Here is a 16,144-nt window from a genome sequence, read left to right on the forward strand (position 1 = left end):
CTGCAGCTGGTTTCTCGCGCGCCTTTATCACTTTCTCACCCATTAATTTTAAACCTATATATTTTTCTTCATAACTTGCTATTTGCTCATCAACTTGTTCATCAGTTGCATCTATATCATAAATTGCTAACTCTATTACGCATTCTTGTATTGATTTTCGTAACTCTGTTATCCAATTTTATTCTTAATTCATCTATATCTACTGTATCAGGCTGCATCGATTTTATAAAATTTTCAGTGCCCGTGAACCCAGCCTTCGCTATTCTTTTTTTTACCTTTAATCTTTGTATGTCAGCGCGTTTGGCCATTTTTATCTTTAATTTTGTGCGTAACTTTAAGAGTAACTTTAATTTCTAAAATTGTAATAACGCTAGTATCACCGAATATCGCGGAAATATTTTATCGCAATCAATTAATATTAAAAAATTTACAAACTTGCATTCGCGTGTGCTTAACTTGGAAGAGGTTATGTATCTTACTTCTTTCGTGACTATTTGCTCGCTTACTTGACTAACTTCGACTACTTGCTATTTACGAAGACTCGCCGCCTCGTTTGTAGAAAAGAAACTCGTCTCCCTTGTAGTAAGGCTCCGCCTCGTGTGTGAAGGACTTGCTGTCACGTATGTAGAGCTTCGCCGCCACGTGTATGCTCGTTGCTATGTACAAAGTACTCGCTGTTCCTGGTGTATGCGCTAGCTGCTGCGTGTGTAGAGCTTTGCCGCCACGCTTGTATGTGCACTCGCCGTCACGCATGCGTGTGCGCGGCGCTACGTGTGTATGCGCACTCGTCGTCACGTACGTGTGTACGTTGCTACAAATGTATGCTCTCGCCGTCAAATACGTATTTTGTTATGGATAATGCTCATCGCTTTATGCCAGGTAAAACCAATAACCTCCCGTACGAGGACTCGCCGCCTTGTTTTCCGAGCTGGTTTCTTCTTGCACGAGGGCTCGTCGCCTCGTTTGTGAATGCTGAACTCACGCTCAAGATGGCGGACTTCCTCCTGCAAATAATGGACTCATCCGCTTGGAATGGTGGACTTGCCTGCTTGGAGACAGCTTCTCTTTCATTGTAATAATGCTAGAAACACTATCCGTGCCTTCTAGCTCTCTTCCTTGATATCTTGGCCACTGCTGCGTATCCGCCCTGTGCGATTTGCACAAAAACTTCAAAGCTTGTCTCTTCACAAGGCTTTTCTCATTTTTGCGCCCGGCACGTTTCGTTGATTTCTTCCTCCCGGCTTTATTTTCCGGGATCCGGCTCAAAGGACCATGTAAATAATTGTCTTTGACTAAAGTGAAGCCGTTGATTTGAACAAATAATCTTGTAGACTTCTCTGTGATGAGTACAACTTGCTTTATTACAGTTTTACAGGAAAGCTTGCTTTTCGTGCCACTTACGATCCACAACTCGCGCGCGGTCTCCCCGTGCCTCGCGGCTCTCGCCTGTGTCACCAAGAGCACGCGCGCGGCGAGTCTTAAAATTTATTCAGGCACAAAGAAAAACTTCTTCATAGTAAAAATAATAAAATTGCAAACTTCAATACGCACTCTTGTAGAGCGCCTGCTCCACTATCCTACTGTGCACGTGGGATTAAAAAAAAACGAGAAAACTGAGAGCGTTATAGACGTCCAAAGTATAAAAATCGGTTTCACCCAGAAGTAATATTAAAATTCAAACTTTTCGGTGACGTAATGATTCGGAAAAATCGCCACTACCATTCTGTCAAATCAAAATTAAGATGACTCAAGAATTGTAACCTACATAAATATTTAAAGGATGTCGGAATAAATTTCGTCGCGGCACCGGTGCGCGCGGGCGCGCGCTTCTCGCGACTCTCGTATGATAATTCTGTCTATCTTCACGGGACAATTAAAACTAGTAGCATTAATAAACTTATGTAATAACTTTCAATCTAAAAATCTATTACACTCGCTCTCAGCTTATGCTCTGTTCGCACTATATTAAAATCCCATAAAAATTAGAACCGCTAGGGTCTTCTGAAAATTCACGATCAATAAAAAAAATAGTTCGCGTTGAAAAATTCTAATTCTTTCGCTATGTAACAACTCAGAAAAATCAGTACTACAGTTCTGCGTAATTTAAAAATCTTTTAAAAATTATATTTTATATTGAATTTTAAAGTATCGAAATTAATTCTTGATCTCATACGCGATTCCCCCTTAACTCGCGAGCCGCACGACACGCGGAAGGCGCGTGATCGTTAAAGGGCTTACTTATATTGGAAATCTAACAGAAATCGGGAACCTCTCCTCCCTGGTACCCCTCGTCTACAACCAAACGGTATAAATACGCAAAATCGGAAATCAGATCACTTATATCGGTGAGTGCATAACCCAAGGCAGCCTCCCAAACTGCAGATCGCTGACAAGATAACGGGTGGGTCAATAATTAATAAATAACTTGTAACGATGCACACCCCCGAGAAATAATGTGCATCGTCCTCGGTCACCAACAGCCGGAGAAAGAGCCGCCGGGCTATAACCAGGGGTGCCTCGGGCACCCAATTATAAAGATACCACGAGCTACACGCGGCAAAAACCGTGTCGAGCCATCGCGCACGCCAAGTCGGCGCGCACGCGCACACGAGGAAGCGCGCGTTTGTCCCACTCCGGCGACTCCGTCGTCAAGCGCCGAAAATGACAGAGGCAAACGGAGTCGCCGGGTATATATAGGGCCGCGTGCTCCGGTAAAGTGGCCTTTTTTCTGTCAGCCAGCATCATCATCTGATCCGCTGCGCCTGACATCTCGGGAAGTAAAAGTGGTCGAAGATTCTTGGCCACGGCAAAGATACTTCGCATTTTCGCACCGCTCCTTCCTCCTCCGCATCCTCGCGAGCCCGAGCGTCCAACTCTCGTCAAGGTTCTTGGCGAGGGACAGACTCCCGACCAGCTCCCAAGCAGCGGACATCTCCGCTCCTCCGCGGAACGCAGACCAACGGAATCGCCGTTACGGGGTTTCGCTCGACGCGTTTCGCGGCATCCTGACCGCCATCGCTCTCGGCACGCACGCGGCCGAACGGTCGCTCGGCAAATTCGCGCACCGCTACACCGCGCCGCGGAGCTCCGCCCACCGCACGACAATAGCCGCGGAAAAATCACGCCCGCGTCGAGACGTCATCCGCGTCCCGTCACCTGGCGACACCTCGCGGAGGTTTGTACATAACCGTGTAAACAGCCGCGTTTTGAGATCCGTCCGTCCACGCACCGTTTCAAGTTCGTTTTCTTTGTCCGTCCGCGCGTACCACATAACTGTAAACTCTCTATTCCGTAGATATAAGTAATAAATGTACATATATTATACATCATACACCGCCGCGTAATCATTTACGAGCCCGACTTCTTTCCTCTCTTCCCGCTCGAGCCTTTTCTCTCGCACCGCTCCGGCGAGCTGATCCGCGCAAAGAAAAACGGCACATTACAAACTTTCATCGAGGATTTCCGAGATGCCTCTCCCCTCGTCTCCACTCTTCCGCAAAACCCCTTTCAACACCGATGTAGTATACAACGGCCAGGTTGTGCGCTGAATAAACCGCCGTTCAAATAGCGCCTCCTTAAGCCCTGTTCAAGATAGAAAAAAATTCCATCCTAAAAACAAGACACGAATGCGCGCTTCTGAGCCTCCGCTCAAATAGCGCCTCCACAGCCTCGATCCTATAAACTCGCACTCCTCTCAAAATGCTAATTCCTTTAAAATAGAGGCAGGGTTAGAGCATCTCTGGTTTTCGATGGAAACTTCTACATAAAAAGGTCTTGCCTTATAGTTCTGTTTTTTTTTTTCTTAATATTGTTTAACACTATTTTTGTTTTTCTAGAAAAAAATTCAAATTGCGTCTGGTCCCTATAATTTATTACAAGTGCTCTTACACTCGCAAGCACACACACACACTCTCTCTCTCTCTCTCTTTTCTTTCTAAACACACGGAGGAGCCGTAGTTCAGCCTCTTTTTTATTCCTTTTTTATTTTTCTAACAAAGTTTCTTTTCCTTCTTTCGCAATTATCCCGTGAATTTCTTTTTGTAACACGAACGTTAGTGCTAAGGCAAAAATTATATATCAGAACCAACATAGATTTATAATTAATAAAAAATTGAAAATTAAAATAAGTTCTAGCACTTTCTCTTTTACACCTCCTGTACCACTCACTCTCTCCCACGCCAAAAATGCTACTTTAAAATCAGACAATCATAAAAGAAAAAAAAAACTCCTTTTTTAAACTAAACAATAAAATAATCGTCGTCATGAGAACAAGCATATCACCCATAATCATGACGACTGGTGACAGCGGCCGACATTAAAACCATTACGACGCCAGTTCACGAACCGGCGGACGTAACAAGTTAAAATATTAATTATAGACAAAATTAAAAATAATTGTGATGTTTTACTAGTAAAATAGATCTTAAAGGATTTCGTATTTGTGATTAATAATCATTTTAACAGTGAGTTGGAAAATAATACTTAATTCCTTTATTATTTTCAATTTATTTTTAATTCGGGCCTTATTAAAAGCACAAGAATTTAATAGGGCCCAATGTCAAAGTTTAAAAACATTTCTTTTTTGTTTACTTAAAAATGTTTTATATAGAAGATAATTTTATTTTGGCAAGTGGTTGAAATAAACATTTTATTCTCATTTAGTTTATTTCAATATCTTTGTAAATAGAATTTATAAAAAATAAAATAAGTTAAGTGGGCCTTATTCGGCTTGGCTACCTTACTATGTTTGTGTCAAGTTTTATGATGATTGATATTATACCAAAAAATTTTCCTAATTTTAAATATTTCTTTTTACAGCATTTCAAAGTGGGATCTTAGTAGTATCATTGCCATAATACATAGATACTTGTTAGCAATATATTATGTTAAATTAATATTATGCTAAATATTATAATATTTAGCATAATATTAATATTTCAAAAAATAATATTTTAATACTATTTCTTTTATGATGTTTTACATACATTTCCTGATTCTTCTGCGCACTGTTATTCTTGAAAGACAATTCTTAAATTGAATAAATAATAATATTAAATTAATAACTTATTATTATAATATTATTATTATTAATATTATATTATGACATCCGTATTATGGCAATAATGTTAATAAAAGAACTAAAATCCTGCTATGACTATTCGCTGCTTTCTCTAGATTTTAATTATATGATAAAAAGATTAGTTTTAAATCTTGGTGATTTCCTTATGGTTATGGTTTTCCAATTTATATTTTGGTTGGAAAGCAACTAAATAAAGATTAAAGCTTGTTTTAATATAATTCAAACATAGAAAATATTATAAATATATATTATATAAAAAATATTACAATAAAATAATATCAAAAATAATATAATAATAAATATGTTACAAACAATTATATCTTTTTACAAATGCATTGCACATTAGCTGCTTGTATTGTTTTTGATTTTTTTAATAAATCAATTATTGTTTATTTTACTTATTTTGAAAAAAGTATTTAAAAAATAATTAATTCAATACTTTGCAACATATTGCTCAGAATTTCAATCATAAATGTAATAACAATTCAATTATTAAATATTTACCTGAAACAAAGATCTGATGCTAGGTTGAAATACGAGAGAATGATTCAACAGAAATGACTGCAACAAAGGCTGCGGGTACATTGCCAATCTACTAATGAGGCCCGTGAGACGCAAATTGACATACAAGTTATTACTCGTCATACAGTCCAATTTCCGTAAAACCACATCTAAAAATATGCCGACATTTGGCTGTCCGTTGAATACATCTTGTCGATATAAAGTATCCTTATTCGATTTACTCAACGACGTTTCCACCATTTCAATTATCGGAAGATTTGATTCCGTAACAGAAATATCGTCGATTTCTTTTTTAATTACAATGTGCATTTCTTTGTGTTCTTCACTCATTCGATCCTCGCTAATCTCGTTATCCGGCGTTGATTCTGGCGAACTTTTAAAAGCGAAGCTCTCGTAGCCGCTGCTCTCACCTTGAGACATAAGCGAATTCATAGCCGTGGTCGAATCATCCATGTATTTATCGGATTCCTTTTTGTCTAAACAAGTTTCTTGCGTATCTAGTTCTGTCACTCCGATACTTTCGTTTAACAACTCCGCGATGTCGGCATCCAATTGTGCCTGTTCATCGAGAGACAGTGTAATGTCGGTGTTCAATTCATTTTTTACATTATGTTCATTGCTCTTTAAATCTTTGCCCTCTAACAAAGATTGAATATTAAATAGTACATTGTCCAGCGGTGTATTGTCATCATTTTCACATGATTTCATTACATTCTTAAACATTTCCAATGTTCTAGATTCTTCTGCTTTTTTTTGCAATTGAGCGGATACAATATTTTCGTTTATCAACATAGTCATGGTACTAATATTGCTATTTCGACGTAAATTACCATCATACTGGCAAGACCAATTGGAGCACGCAATACGGCAGGCTTTGATCTTTTGTCTGGCATCGCAAAGATATGCGTGATAATTTCCGTATAAGCTATCTGATAATCTAGTGCCATAGTTTATCGAGGCCGGTAGCGATTTTACAAAATCGGACGTAATACATCCGTGTCTATCGCACGTAGACGATGCAGTGCTGGGTAAAGAATTTGTTTGCGAGTCTAGTGACATGAATACAGCACAACAACTTGGTGTCAGGGATAAAAATTTCTCTGCTGCACGTCCAAAAGGATCTATATCTCTCAGTCGACTACGTTGAGACAACATTACGTGCGAACACGGATTTAATGCGCCCAAACACAATTCCAACATAACATCCTCGCAGTTTAAATTGACCAGAGTTTCGAATAATGCCAGAGTAACTATGCACAACTAAATGAAAAAGTAAAAAAAAAGTTAAAAACAAGTTTATATTTAGAAACATACCTATACGGCACAGAATAATGTTACAGTAATGTTCTAACATTTTTTGCAAAGTCGTTAAAATATTATGTTGCAAAAAACTGTTGCACTAAAATGTTGTAATGTTGTTGTATGAAATGTTACATTGTACTCTGTGCTATATAGCTTCTATTACATACCCATACAGCATAGAAATTTTGCAGTTATAATACAACACTGCAATCTCGCATATTACAACGCAATGTTTAAATATAGAAATATGTCGTTGTAATGATAGTAGTATTTTAAACACATTGTAAAAATAAACAATTAAGATTTTATAAATAAATATTTTTGTACGTATACATATACATTTTCTGATTCATAATGCTTATAAGTAATTTTAAATAAGTCTTGTAATGCTTTTAAGCATGAGTGATTAGTCAGTTGTAAAGTTATTTTTGAAAATGCTATAATAACAATTTTCGTAATAAAGTTTTTTGAATTAAAATACAAATCAATTTTATAATTTTGTATTCATACCAAAATTTTAACGTGATTAGAACATACGTGCAGCAGCGCACACTATTAAAAATAAAAAAAAACGTACGTAACCTAGAAGACTTAATATTAAGTGAAATAACGGAAAAATTAATTGAAAATTAAACAAATTATGACAATTTAACTATATAAATTTTTTTTAGATCTATTAAATTTAAAATAAATTGTGATGCTTTCCAGTAACAAAACACAGTTATACACTGTATGACACAGCGTTACACAATGTCGACTTGTAGTTAAAGCAATACTTCTGTCAAAATTAGATATATTTGATCTTCCATAGATAAATATCGGTCATTTAACATCGTTTTCAAAATCGCGTAAAAACTGAGATTAAAAATGTACGCTATTGTTGGAGTAACTTTCAATTCACAGTTCCCGGGTACAATGCCGTATTCTCACGTTATATGCGCGTGCATCACCGTTACGACTACTCGTCACGATCGATGAATCGATAAATCTCGCGCGACGATATATTGATCCAAGATCATCCATCTTGCAATCACTTTCTTCTTCTCTGTGTATATCGTTATGTTCCGTATAATACATTCCACGCACTTATTAGTTATCCGCTTAATCTCAAATATAATTAAGAAATTTATCGCTGTATTATTATCAAAATAAAAGTTATATTTTTGCTCAACTTAATAATCAACAGGTTATGAGCCCCGAACGCGCGTTAACTGAGTGATATATTTTCTACGCGTTCATTTTGAGGTTAGCCATTCCACGCGCTCTCGTCGTGTGAACGTGGATCAAAGACTTTTTCAATGTAATCTCTATAGACAATCAGGGCAGAAAAAATGGCAACGAGTGTTAGTATGACAACGCGTATTGAGTTTTGAACGAAGGAGAACCATTACACGTGGAAGATACAGGCCAAAGCTTTACTCACAAAGAACAACCTGTGGGAATACGTGAGCAAAGAAATTACATTTCCCCCTTCTGCGACAGGTGACTCAGTCGTCGTTAATGCAGCAAAAGCGGCTTGTGCGGTTTTTAAAAGAAATGATAAAAAGGCAAGATCTAATCTTATTTTATCAATTCAGCCGTCGGCGCTCCAGCAGATACGAGGGTGAAACTGCCCGCCAGGTATGACTTAAGCCGGAATCAATATACGTGTCCAAAGGCCCCGCCAGAAAAGCTGCACTACTGAAGCAGCTTATGCTGCAGTGTCTATAGGAAGGAAGTGATGTAAGGGCCCATATGGGGTATTTCTTTGAAGTGATTGATAAATTAGCCGCCATGGAGGTTGAAATTAACGGTGACTTATTGTCTATAATGTTGTTATACAGTCTGCCTACCAGTTATGATAATTTCAGAGTCGCGTGAGCTTTCCACGCTTGACACCTTGAAGGTAATCTTAGAGAAAAGCGAAGTTCGGCGTCAAATAAATATTATTGAAACCGCTAATGCTCTCACAACAAAACGTGGTGGCGGTAACAACAAGAGGCGTCCCAGAAAACGTAGAAATAGGCCGGTTAACGGTGAGGTGAAGTCTGAAAACCAGCCAAAAGTATGCTGTTATACATGCAAAGCTTCTGGACACAAATTATCGGAATGTCCTGAGAAGAAAGTGCATCTGAGCCATCGTCGCATCCGTGGATACTGGATAGCGAATGTACATCGCATTTGTGTAATGACGAGAACAGTTTCGAATGTTTGAAGACATTGACCCGTGGGAAAGTAAAGTTAGCCAGTCAGGCATCTGCAGATATCAAGGGTAAAGGCAAGGTAAAAGTTTCTGTGGCCGGTGACACGTCAGTAAGGCAAGTAGAATTTAACAACACATTGTTCGTACCGGATTTGCGAACCAATTTAGTTTTGCAAAAATCACGGATAAAAGACATGTTTCCTTTTTCAAAGACTTCACAAAGGCTACGGATCAGATTAGTCAAGTAAGACTTAGATAGAAAAGGTGACTTATATTATTTACGAAAAGATGTCGAATATGCTGCAGCCACGCCGGTTTCTGGTACCTCAAAGTCAATGCTGTGGCATGAGCGTCTGAGTCACTAAAATACTAAAGACTTATCCAAGATCATTCGTGAGACAAGACTCTATAATCCCGCCGGAAATCCTGTAAATATATTGGAATGTGAGGAGTATCTGAAAGGCAAAACGACACGTTTGCCATTTCCGAAAAGCGGTCCAACGCATGCCAAACATCTGGAAATAGTTTATTCGGACGTTATGGAACGTCCAAATAAATTATTTCCAGATATTTGGCATGTGTTGTGGACGTTCCGTGTTCAGTTCACCAAGCGGAGTAAGATTCTTAGTTGCTTTCACAGATGGCGCATCAAGATGGAGTCAGGTTTATTTCCTCAGCCAGAAAAGCGGCGTTCTTGAAGCATTTGTAAGATACAAAGACTTGTAAAAAACTAGGCTGGAATGAAAATCAAATGCCTCCAATCCAATAATGGCAAGGAATATTGCAATTAAGAATTTGACAATTTTCTCTCCAAATGTGGGATAGGCTCACCGCGCCACACACGTCTCAGCAAAATGGCGTCGCTGACCAAATAAACCGAACCATCATGAATATGGCGAGGAGCCTTCTCATACAATCTAGCCTACCACCGATGTTCTGAAGTGACGCTGTGGCAACGGCATGCTACATTCGTAATCGTTGCCTTTGACAAAAACTTTAAATGAAATCACGCCACATGAGAAATGGACTAGCAAACTTCCTATTCTGAGTCACCTGAGAATAGAATTTCGGTTCCTATTTATGTCCTTGACAAGACACCAAGTAAAGTTAAGTTCGCCGTAAAATCAATCATATTTTAATTGTCTCAGGCAATCTAGAGTGGATCACGGAAATTAAACAAGGATTACAGGACATTCAACACTTAGACATTCAAGACCTCGGGTTGGCAAAGTACTGTATCAGACTCAAGATAAATCAAAGCAAAGACAAAATTGCACTGACTCAGCAAAGATCATAGACCTGTTAAAGCAATATGGTATAGAACAGTGCAATACTGTCGCCACACCAGAGGAGTGTAGATCTATGCTGATAAAGAATGACAAATCAACAAAAATGAAAGAACGTGTATAAAAAACCGTATCGAGAACTTACCGGAGCGCTGCTCTATCTAGTAGTCACCACGAGACCGGATATAGCAAATACTGTAGCAAGATTCGCACAATTTAACTCAGAGAATGTCATTGGATAGCGGCAAAACGTGTGATGAGATACCTAACACGTACATGTCAGATGGGGCTGATATATTCGCCGGATAAACAACCACTCCAAGGATACTCTGATTCCGATTGGAGTAGCGACCAGATAAATCGTCGGTAATTTAGCGGTTACGCGTTCAAGGTGAGCGGAGCTGAGATTACATGGAAATCGCAAAAACAGCGCACCGTTGCAATGTCCTCCACTGAAGTACATCAATTTATTAAAAACAGTTAAAAAGGCGCTACATCTCCAAAGCCTACTCACCAAAATCAAATTAGATAAGTTGGCTAATGTAACAAAATACGTCGATAATCAAGGTGCTTTATGTTTAGCTGAGGATGCTGTTATTCATACATGTACCAAGCATATAGATATTCGGTACCATTTCCTGAGAGAGGCTGTACAAGCTGGTCACGTAAAACTCCAATATTTACCGACAAACCAAATGGCCGCCGACATTTTAACAAAAGCCTTATCAAGAGCAAGTCACAAGAGATGCATTGAGGATCTTGGTCTAAAGAATTTTATGAGAGACATGGCGCATCAAAACACGCATTGAGGAGGCGTGTTGAAATAAGAACTTCTGATTCACAGTTCCCGGATACAATGCGTGTTTTCTTGTATGCGCGCGCATCACCGTTACAACTATTCGTCACGATCGATAAATCGATAAGTCTCGCGCGACGATATATTGATCCAAAATCATCCATTTTGCAATCACTTCCTTCTTCTCTGTGTGTATCATTACGCTCTGTGTAGTATATTCCACGCGCTTATTAGTTATCCGCTCAAGTCTCAAATATAATTGAAAAATCTATCGCTGTATTATTATCAAAATAAGTTATATTTTTGCTCAACTCAATAACCAACAGCTATGAAAAACGATATCTGCTTCAGTGATAGCAAACGTAAAAATCTAATATCTATGAAGTGACATAAAATAGTTACTCAGCATCTTACAAAGGGAGGCCGACAATAATCTCGCCGATTTTAAAAAAATTTTCATGGGTGTGTAGTATTCACTCATACTTTTACTGTAATAAAGCTGTTCGTTGCAAAACTTAGGCATTCTCAAGAAAATGACAATTAAATATTTCTAGCATCTATAAAACCAGAACGATTCTCAAGTAAGCGATGTAGCAAAAGGCATTAGGACGTCGACTGGTACGCTTGGGATCCCAGGTTTGATCCCAGCGGACAAGATATTTTTTTAGTCTTATATTTTTTAATTGTTATATATAATTTTTAAACTGTTTTTAATTATTTAATATAAAATGTTATTTTTAAAAAATCAAGAAATTTAAAAATGCTTTTTTATTATTAATTAAATTAAAATTTCTCATGAATACAAAAAATATATAACACAAGAATAAAAGACCTAAAAAATAAGAACAAAAAATATATATTCACAATAAAAATGTATAATGACTGTTTTGCAATTAGTTTACAGCTTTTAGGGTGATACTTATTGTAAAAACAATTAAAACACAATAGTTCATTGCACCATGCACATATAATTATTGACATTTCATGTGCACAATTTTTACATTTCATTTAATTAAGAGAATTTATAAAACAAATTTCATTAACGTTTTTAAAAAGACTTCTTTCACTTGTTGAGATGCAAATCATGCATATTTTAACATGTCACAAAAGATGGATGCATTTAATTGATTGTGAACTAAAGAATGTATTTTAATAGCATACAGGCTCTCTCTGACATAAATCTAGACAAAAAAAAACAATAATAAAACCTCGGAGACCATTGTAAGTGTAACAATTTATAAAAACAATTATTTTGACGTTCTTAAAACAGTCATTGTAAATTTTTATTGCAAATATCTTTCTTTTGTATTCATGAAAAATTTTAATTTAATTAATAATAAAAAAGCATTTTTAAATTCCTTTATTTTTTAAAAATAACATTTTATATTTAACAATTAGGATTTCCGTTTCCGGTAGCAAAAGTGATAGTCGTATGCTTGTAAGGTGTGTTTGGTAAGATTGTGTTTTTTGAGAAGGAGGGCGGAATTGGAGTGCGAGAGGGTGAGGGGACAAGGAAATAGCAGATGAAGAATAAGGGATAGGGTAGGGCTAAGGAAATAGTGAGACAGGAGTGATAAGGTGATAAGGTTGGGACAGGATTTGGAAGTTAGACGGGAGAGCAGGTATAGAGAGTAGAGAGGAAGCAGAAAAGCGGTGAGAGCAGCGACACCAGGCGGTAGAAGTGAGAAGCGTAGGAGAGAGTAAGCGCAGTCGCGGAAAAGTTTGAATAGGGAAAGTTGGCAGGTTTGGAGAAAGTCGAGATGGAGGAAGGAAAAGAGGAAGGGAAAGAGAGGAAAAAGGAAGAAGAGAATGGAAAGAGAGAAAAGTGGGAAAGCCGAGCAAGGCAGAAAGTCTGACGAGGGATAGATCAAACAATGCGCCGCTGCTAGAATTGTTAAAGAGAGAAAAAAAGAGTGGGCAGGGAGAGGAAACTAGAGTAGAGGAGGAAGAAATCTTCAAGAAAAGCAATAAGGTAAGGAGATCGCCGGTAAGACAAGGAGGGCTAAGAGAGATATTGAGGGAGGTGAAAGAAGGTTTTAATGAAATGAAAAGCGAATTGAGAGAATTGAGGGAAGGTAGGGAAGAAATGAGAGAATGGATGGAAGAAATGAGAAAAAAAGTAGACGATTTAGAGAGAAAAGTTTAGAATATAGAGAAAGGGGAAAAGTGGAGAAGGAAAAGGGAGAAAGGGAGAAGGATAAAAGGAAAGGGATAGAGCAGATACAGATAAGGGGAAAAGATGAGATGTAGGAACTGGAAGAAAGGATGAGGAGACTAGAATTAAAAGGGGAAAAGAGGAAAAGAGAGGAGATGAAAAGAAATATAATTATAAAGGGAGTAAGAGTAAAGGAAGGGGGAAAGGAGGAATTTAAAAAAAAGATAGAAAAGATAGTGGAAGTAACGAAAGCGGTAGCGAGAGTGGAAGGATAAGGAATTAAGATAAGAAAAGACATGGTATGGGTGAGATTCGCGAGTGTGAGGAAGAAAATTGATGTGATGAAGGGAAAGACGAAGCTGAGGGATAGGAAGGAGTGGATCGTGGACGACTTGACGGAAAAAAAGAGAAGGGTAGAGTAGTGAATAAAGAGGGATAGAAAGGGGTAGAAAGGAATAGAAGAAAAGAAAAGAAAGTAAGAGTAGGATATATGAAAATGTGGATTGAGGATAAATTGTGGATAAATTGGGATAAGATCAAGGATAAGTTAAGGTAATAAAAGGTAAAAAGATGTAAGAAAGGAGGAAAAGGGAAAAAGGAGGAAAAGGGAAAAAGGAGGAAAAAGGAAAAAAGGTTTTTTAGTAGGGGGTGTGGAAAAGAAGAGGGGGGAAGGATCAAAATAAGGGAAATAGAAAATATGATAGAGGAATAGAAAAAGCAGGGACGGTAATGAATACAAAATAGATTTTTGGAATGTAGCTGCTATGGAAAATAAAGAGAATTTTAGGAAAAAATTAAAAGAATGAGATGTGATGTTTTTGAGTGAAACATGGTTACAGAAGAAAAGATGGGAAAAGGTGCAAAGATGGTTGCCAAAAGGATACGTACAAAAGATGCAAGAAACGGGAAGGAAGAGCAAAAAGGGAGGGCAATGGGGGGGGAGGGGGGAATAATCATAGGAATGAGATGGAATAGAAAGAAAAAAAGAGAATAGGGAAAGAAGAGAGGCGGGATTACAGGTGAATAAAGTCAACTTAGGGAAAGAACGATGGAAACTAGTGGATGTATATGTGAATGGGAATTTAGAGGAAAAAACGAGGCAATTAAGAGAGTGGATGGAGAGAGAGAAAGAGATAAATATATTAATAGGGGAGTATTTTAATGCGAGAACGGGTAGAAAGAGGGGAGGAAGAAAGAGGGAGGAGTAGAGAAAAGAGAGGAAACTCAAAAGATGGAAAGATGAATAGAGAAGGAAAGAAATTGTGTGGTTTTTTAAAGAAATTATTATGGTCAATACTGAATGGATGCATAAAGGGAGTTAAAGAGATTAAATGGACGTATACTAGAGGAAAAGGGGAAACTGTAATTGACTACGTGATCGGGAATGAGGAAACGAGAGGGAAAGATGAAAGTGGGGGAATGAGTGGATTCTGACCATCAGCCATTAACAGTGTACGTGAAAAGGAGAGAAAAGGAGGAAAAAAGGATTGGGAAAAGGAAAGAGAAAAAAAAAAGAGGGGTGTGGACGGAAAGGAAAAGAAGAAATTTGAGGAATTCGTGGGGAAAAGAATAGTGTTTCAGAGGGGTTAAGGAAAGTTAGAGAAAATTAAAAAAGAGAGTGAAAGGAGCATTAAAAAAAGTAGAGAAAAGAGAAAAAGGTGCGGAGAGGATGGTAGGATATGGAATGTAGGAGTATGAAAAGAGAAGTAAGGGAGAAGTTTAAAAAGTGGAAGAAGAGAGGAGGGAAGAGGGAGAAATATAAGGAGATAAGGAAAAGATACAGAGAGTATTGTAAAGAAAAGAAAAGAAGGGAAAGAGAAAGATGTGAGAGAGAATTGGAAAGTGTGTATGGAGGGTAATGAACAGGGGAAAAAGAGAAAGAATTCAGGGAAGGGATCAAAATGAGGGAATGAGAGAGACACTTTAGAAAAGTGTTGGAGGGAGTAGAGTGGAAGGTAAGAGGGGAGGTAAGGGAAACAGAAGGAGTGGAAAAAGATATCAGTAGGGAAGAAATAGAAAGGGCGGTAAAGAAACTAAAGGAGGGAAAAGCGGCGGAAAAGGATGGTACTGTAAATGAAGTATGGAAATATGGGGAAAAAGAAATAAAAAAATGGCTGTGGGAAATATGTAACAGAGTGTGGAGAGGAAGGGGTGTCCAGAGGAGTGGAGGGAGGGAATGGTAGTGCTGGTAGTGAAAAAAAGGAAGGGAGAGAGGGTTGAAGAATATAGAGGAATCACGTAACGCAAACGGCATACAAGGTGTACGCAACGGTACTTGCAAAGAGATTGAGGGAGGAGGTGGAGAAGAAGGGAATACTCCCACCGAGTCTAATGGGATTTAGAAGAGGGGTCGGCACGATTGATCAAATCTACGTACTGAATTATTTGATAAACGAGAGGGTGGCGGTGAGAAAGGGCAAGATGGTGATGCTATTTGTACATTTGAAAGCTGCGTTTGACTCGGTGGATAGAGAAATCCTCATATAGATGAGGGAGAGGGAAGTTAAAAAAAGTTTGGTCGTGAGGTGCGAGGAGGTACTAGAGGAGACCATAAGTAGAGTAAGGGTAAAGGATAAGGTGGGGGAAAACTTCTGGACGAGGAAAGGAGTAAGACAGGGGTGCCCTCTAAGCCCATGCTTATTTACATTGTTGCTGGCGGATATAGATGTGGAGTTAGACAGGGAGGAGTGGGGGGAGGGGAGCAAGAGACAGAAAAAGATAGTGTAGAAATGGAAAAAAAGAGAGATAGAACAGGTAAAAAAATACAAATATCTAGAGTATGTAATGATGGTCAGAAAAACGGAGGTCAAGAAAATGGAGG

General features: G+C 38.2%; 1 protein-coding gene across 10 annotated transcripts in view; it reads right to left on the reverse strand.

Moving 5' to 3' along the window:
* Window positions 1-16,144, reverse strand: part of LOC105201598 (UPF0518 protein CPIJ015043) — a 133,179-nt gene that overhangs the window by 38,541 nt on the left and 78,494 nt on the right. For all 10 annotated transcript variants that reach the window (XM_039446109.1, XM_039446108.1, XM_039446112.1 and 7 more), the window contains one exon: window positions 5,585-6,862. In XM_039446109.1, the coding sequence (XP_039302043.1) occupies window positions 5,585-6,862 (1,278 nt within the window). The remainder of the gene's footprint in view (window positions 1-5,584; window positions 6,863-16,144) is intronic.

The sequence above is a fragment of the Solenopsis invicta genome, chromosome 2, assembly GCF_016802725.1.
Source record: "Solenopsis invicta isolate M01_SB chromosome 2, UNIL_Sinv_3.0, whole genome shotgun sequence".
Classification (NCBI taxonomy): domain Eukaryota; kingdom Metazoa; phylum Arthropoda; class Insecta; order Hymenoptera; family Formicidae; genus Solenopsis; species Solenopsis invicta.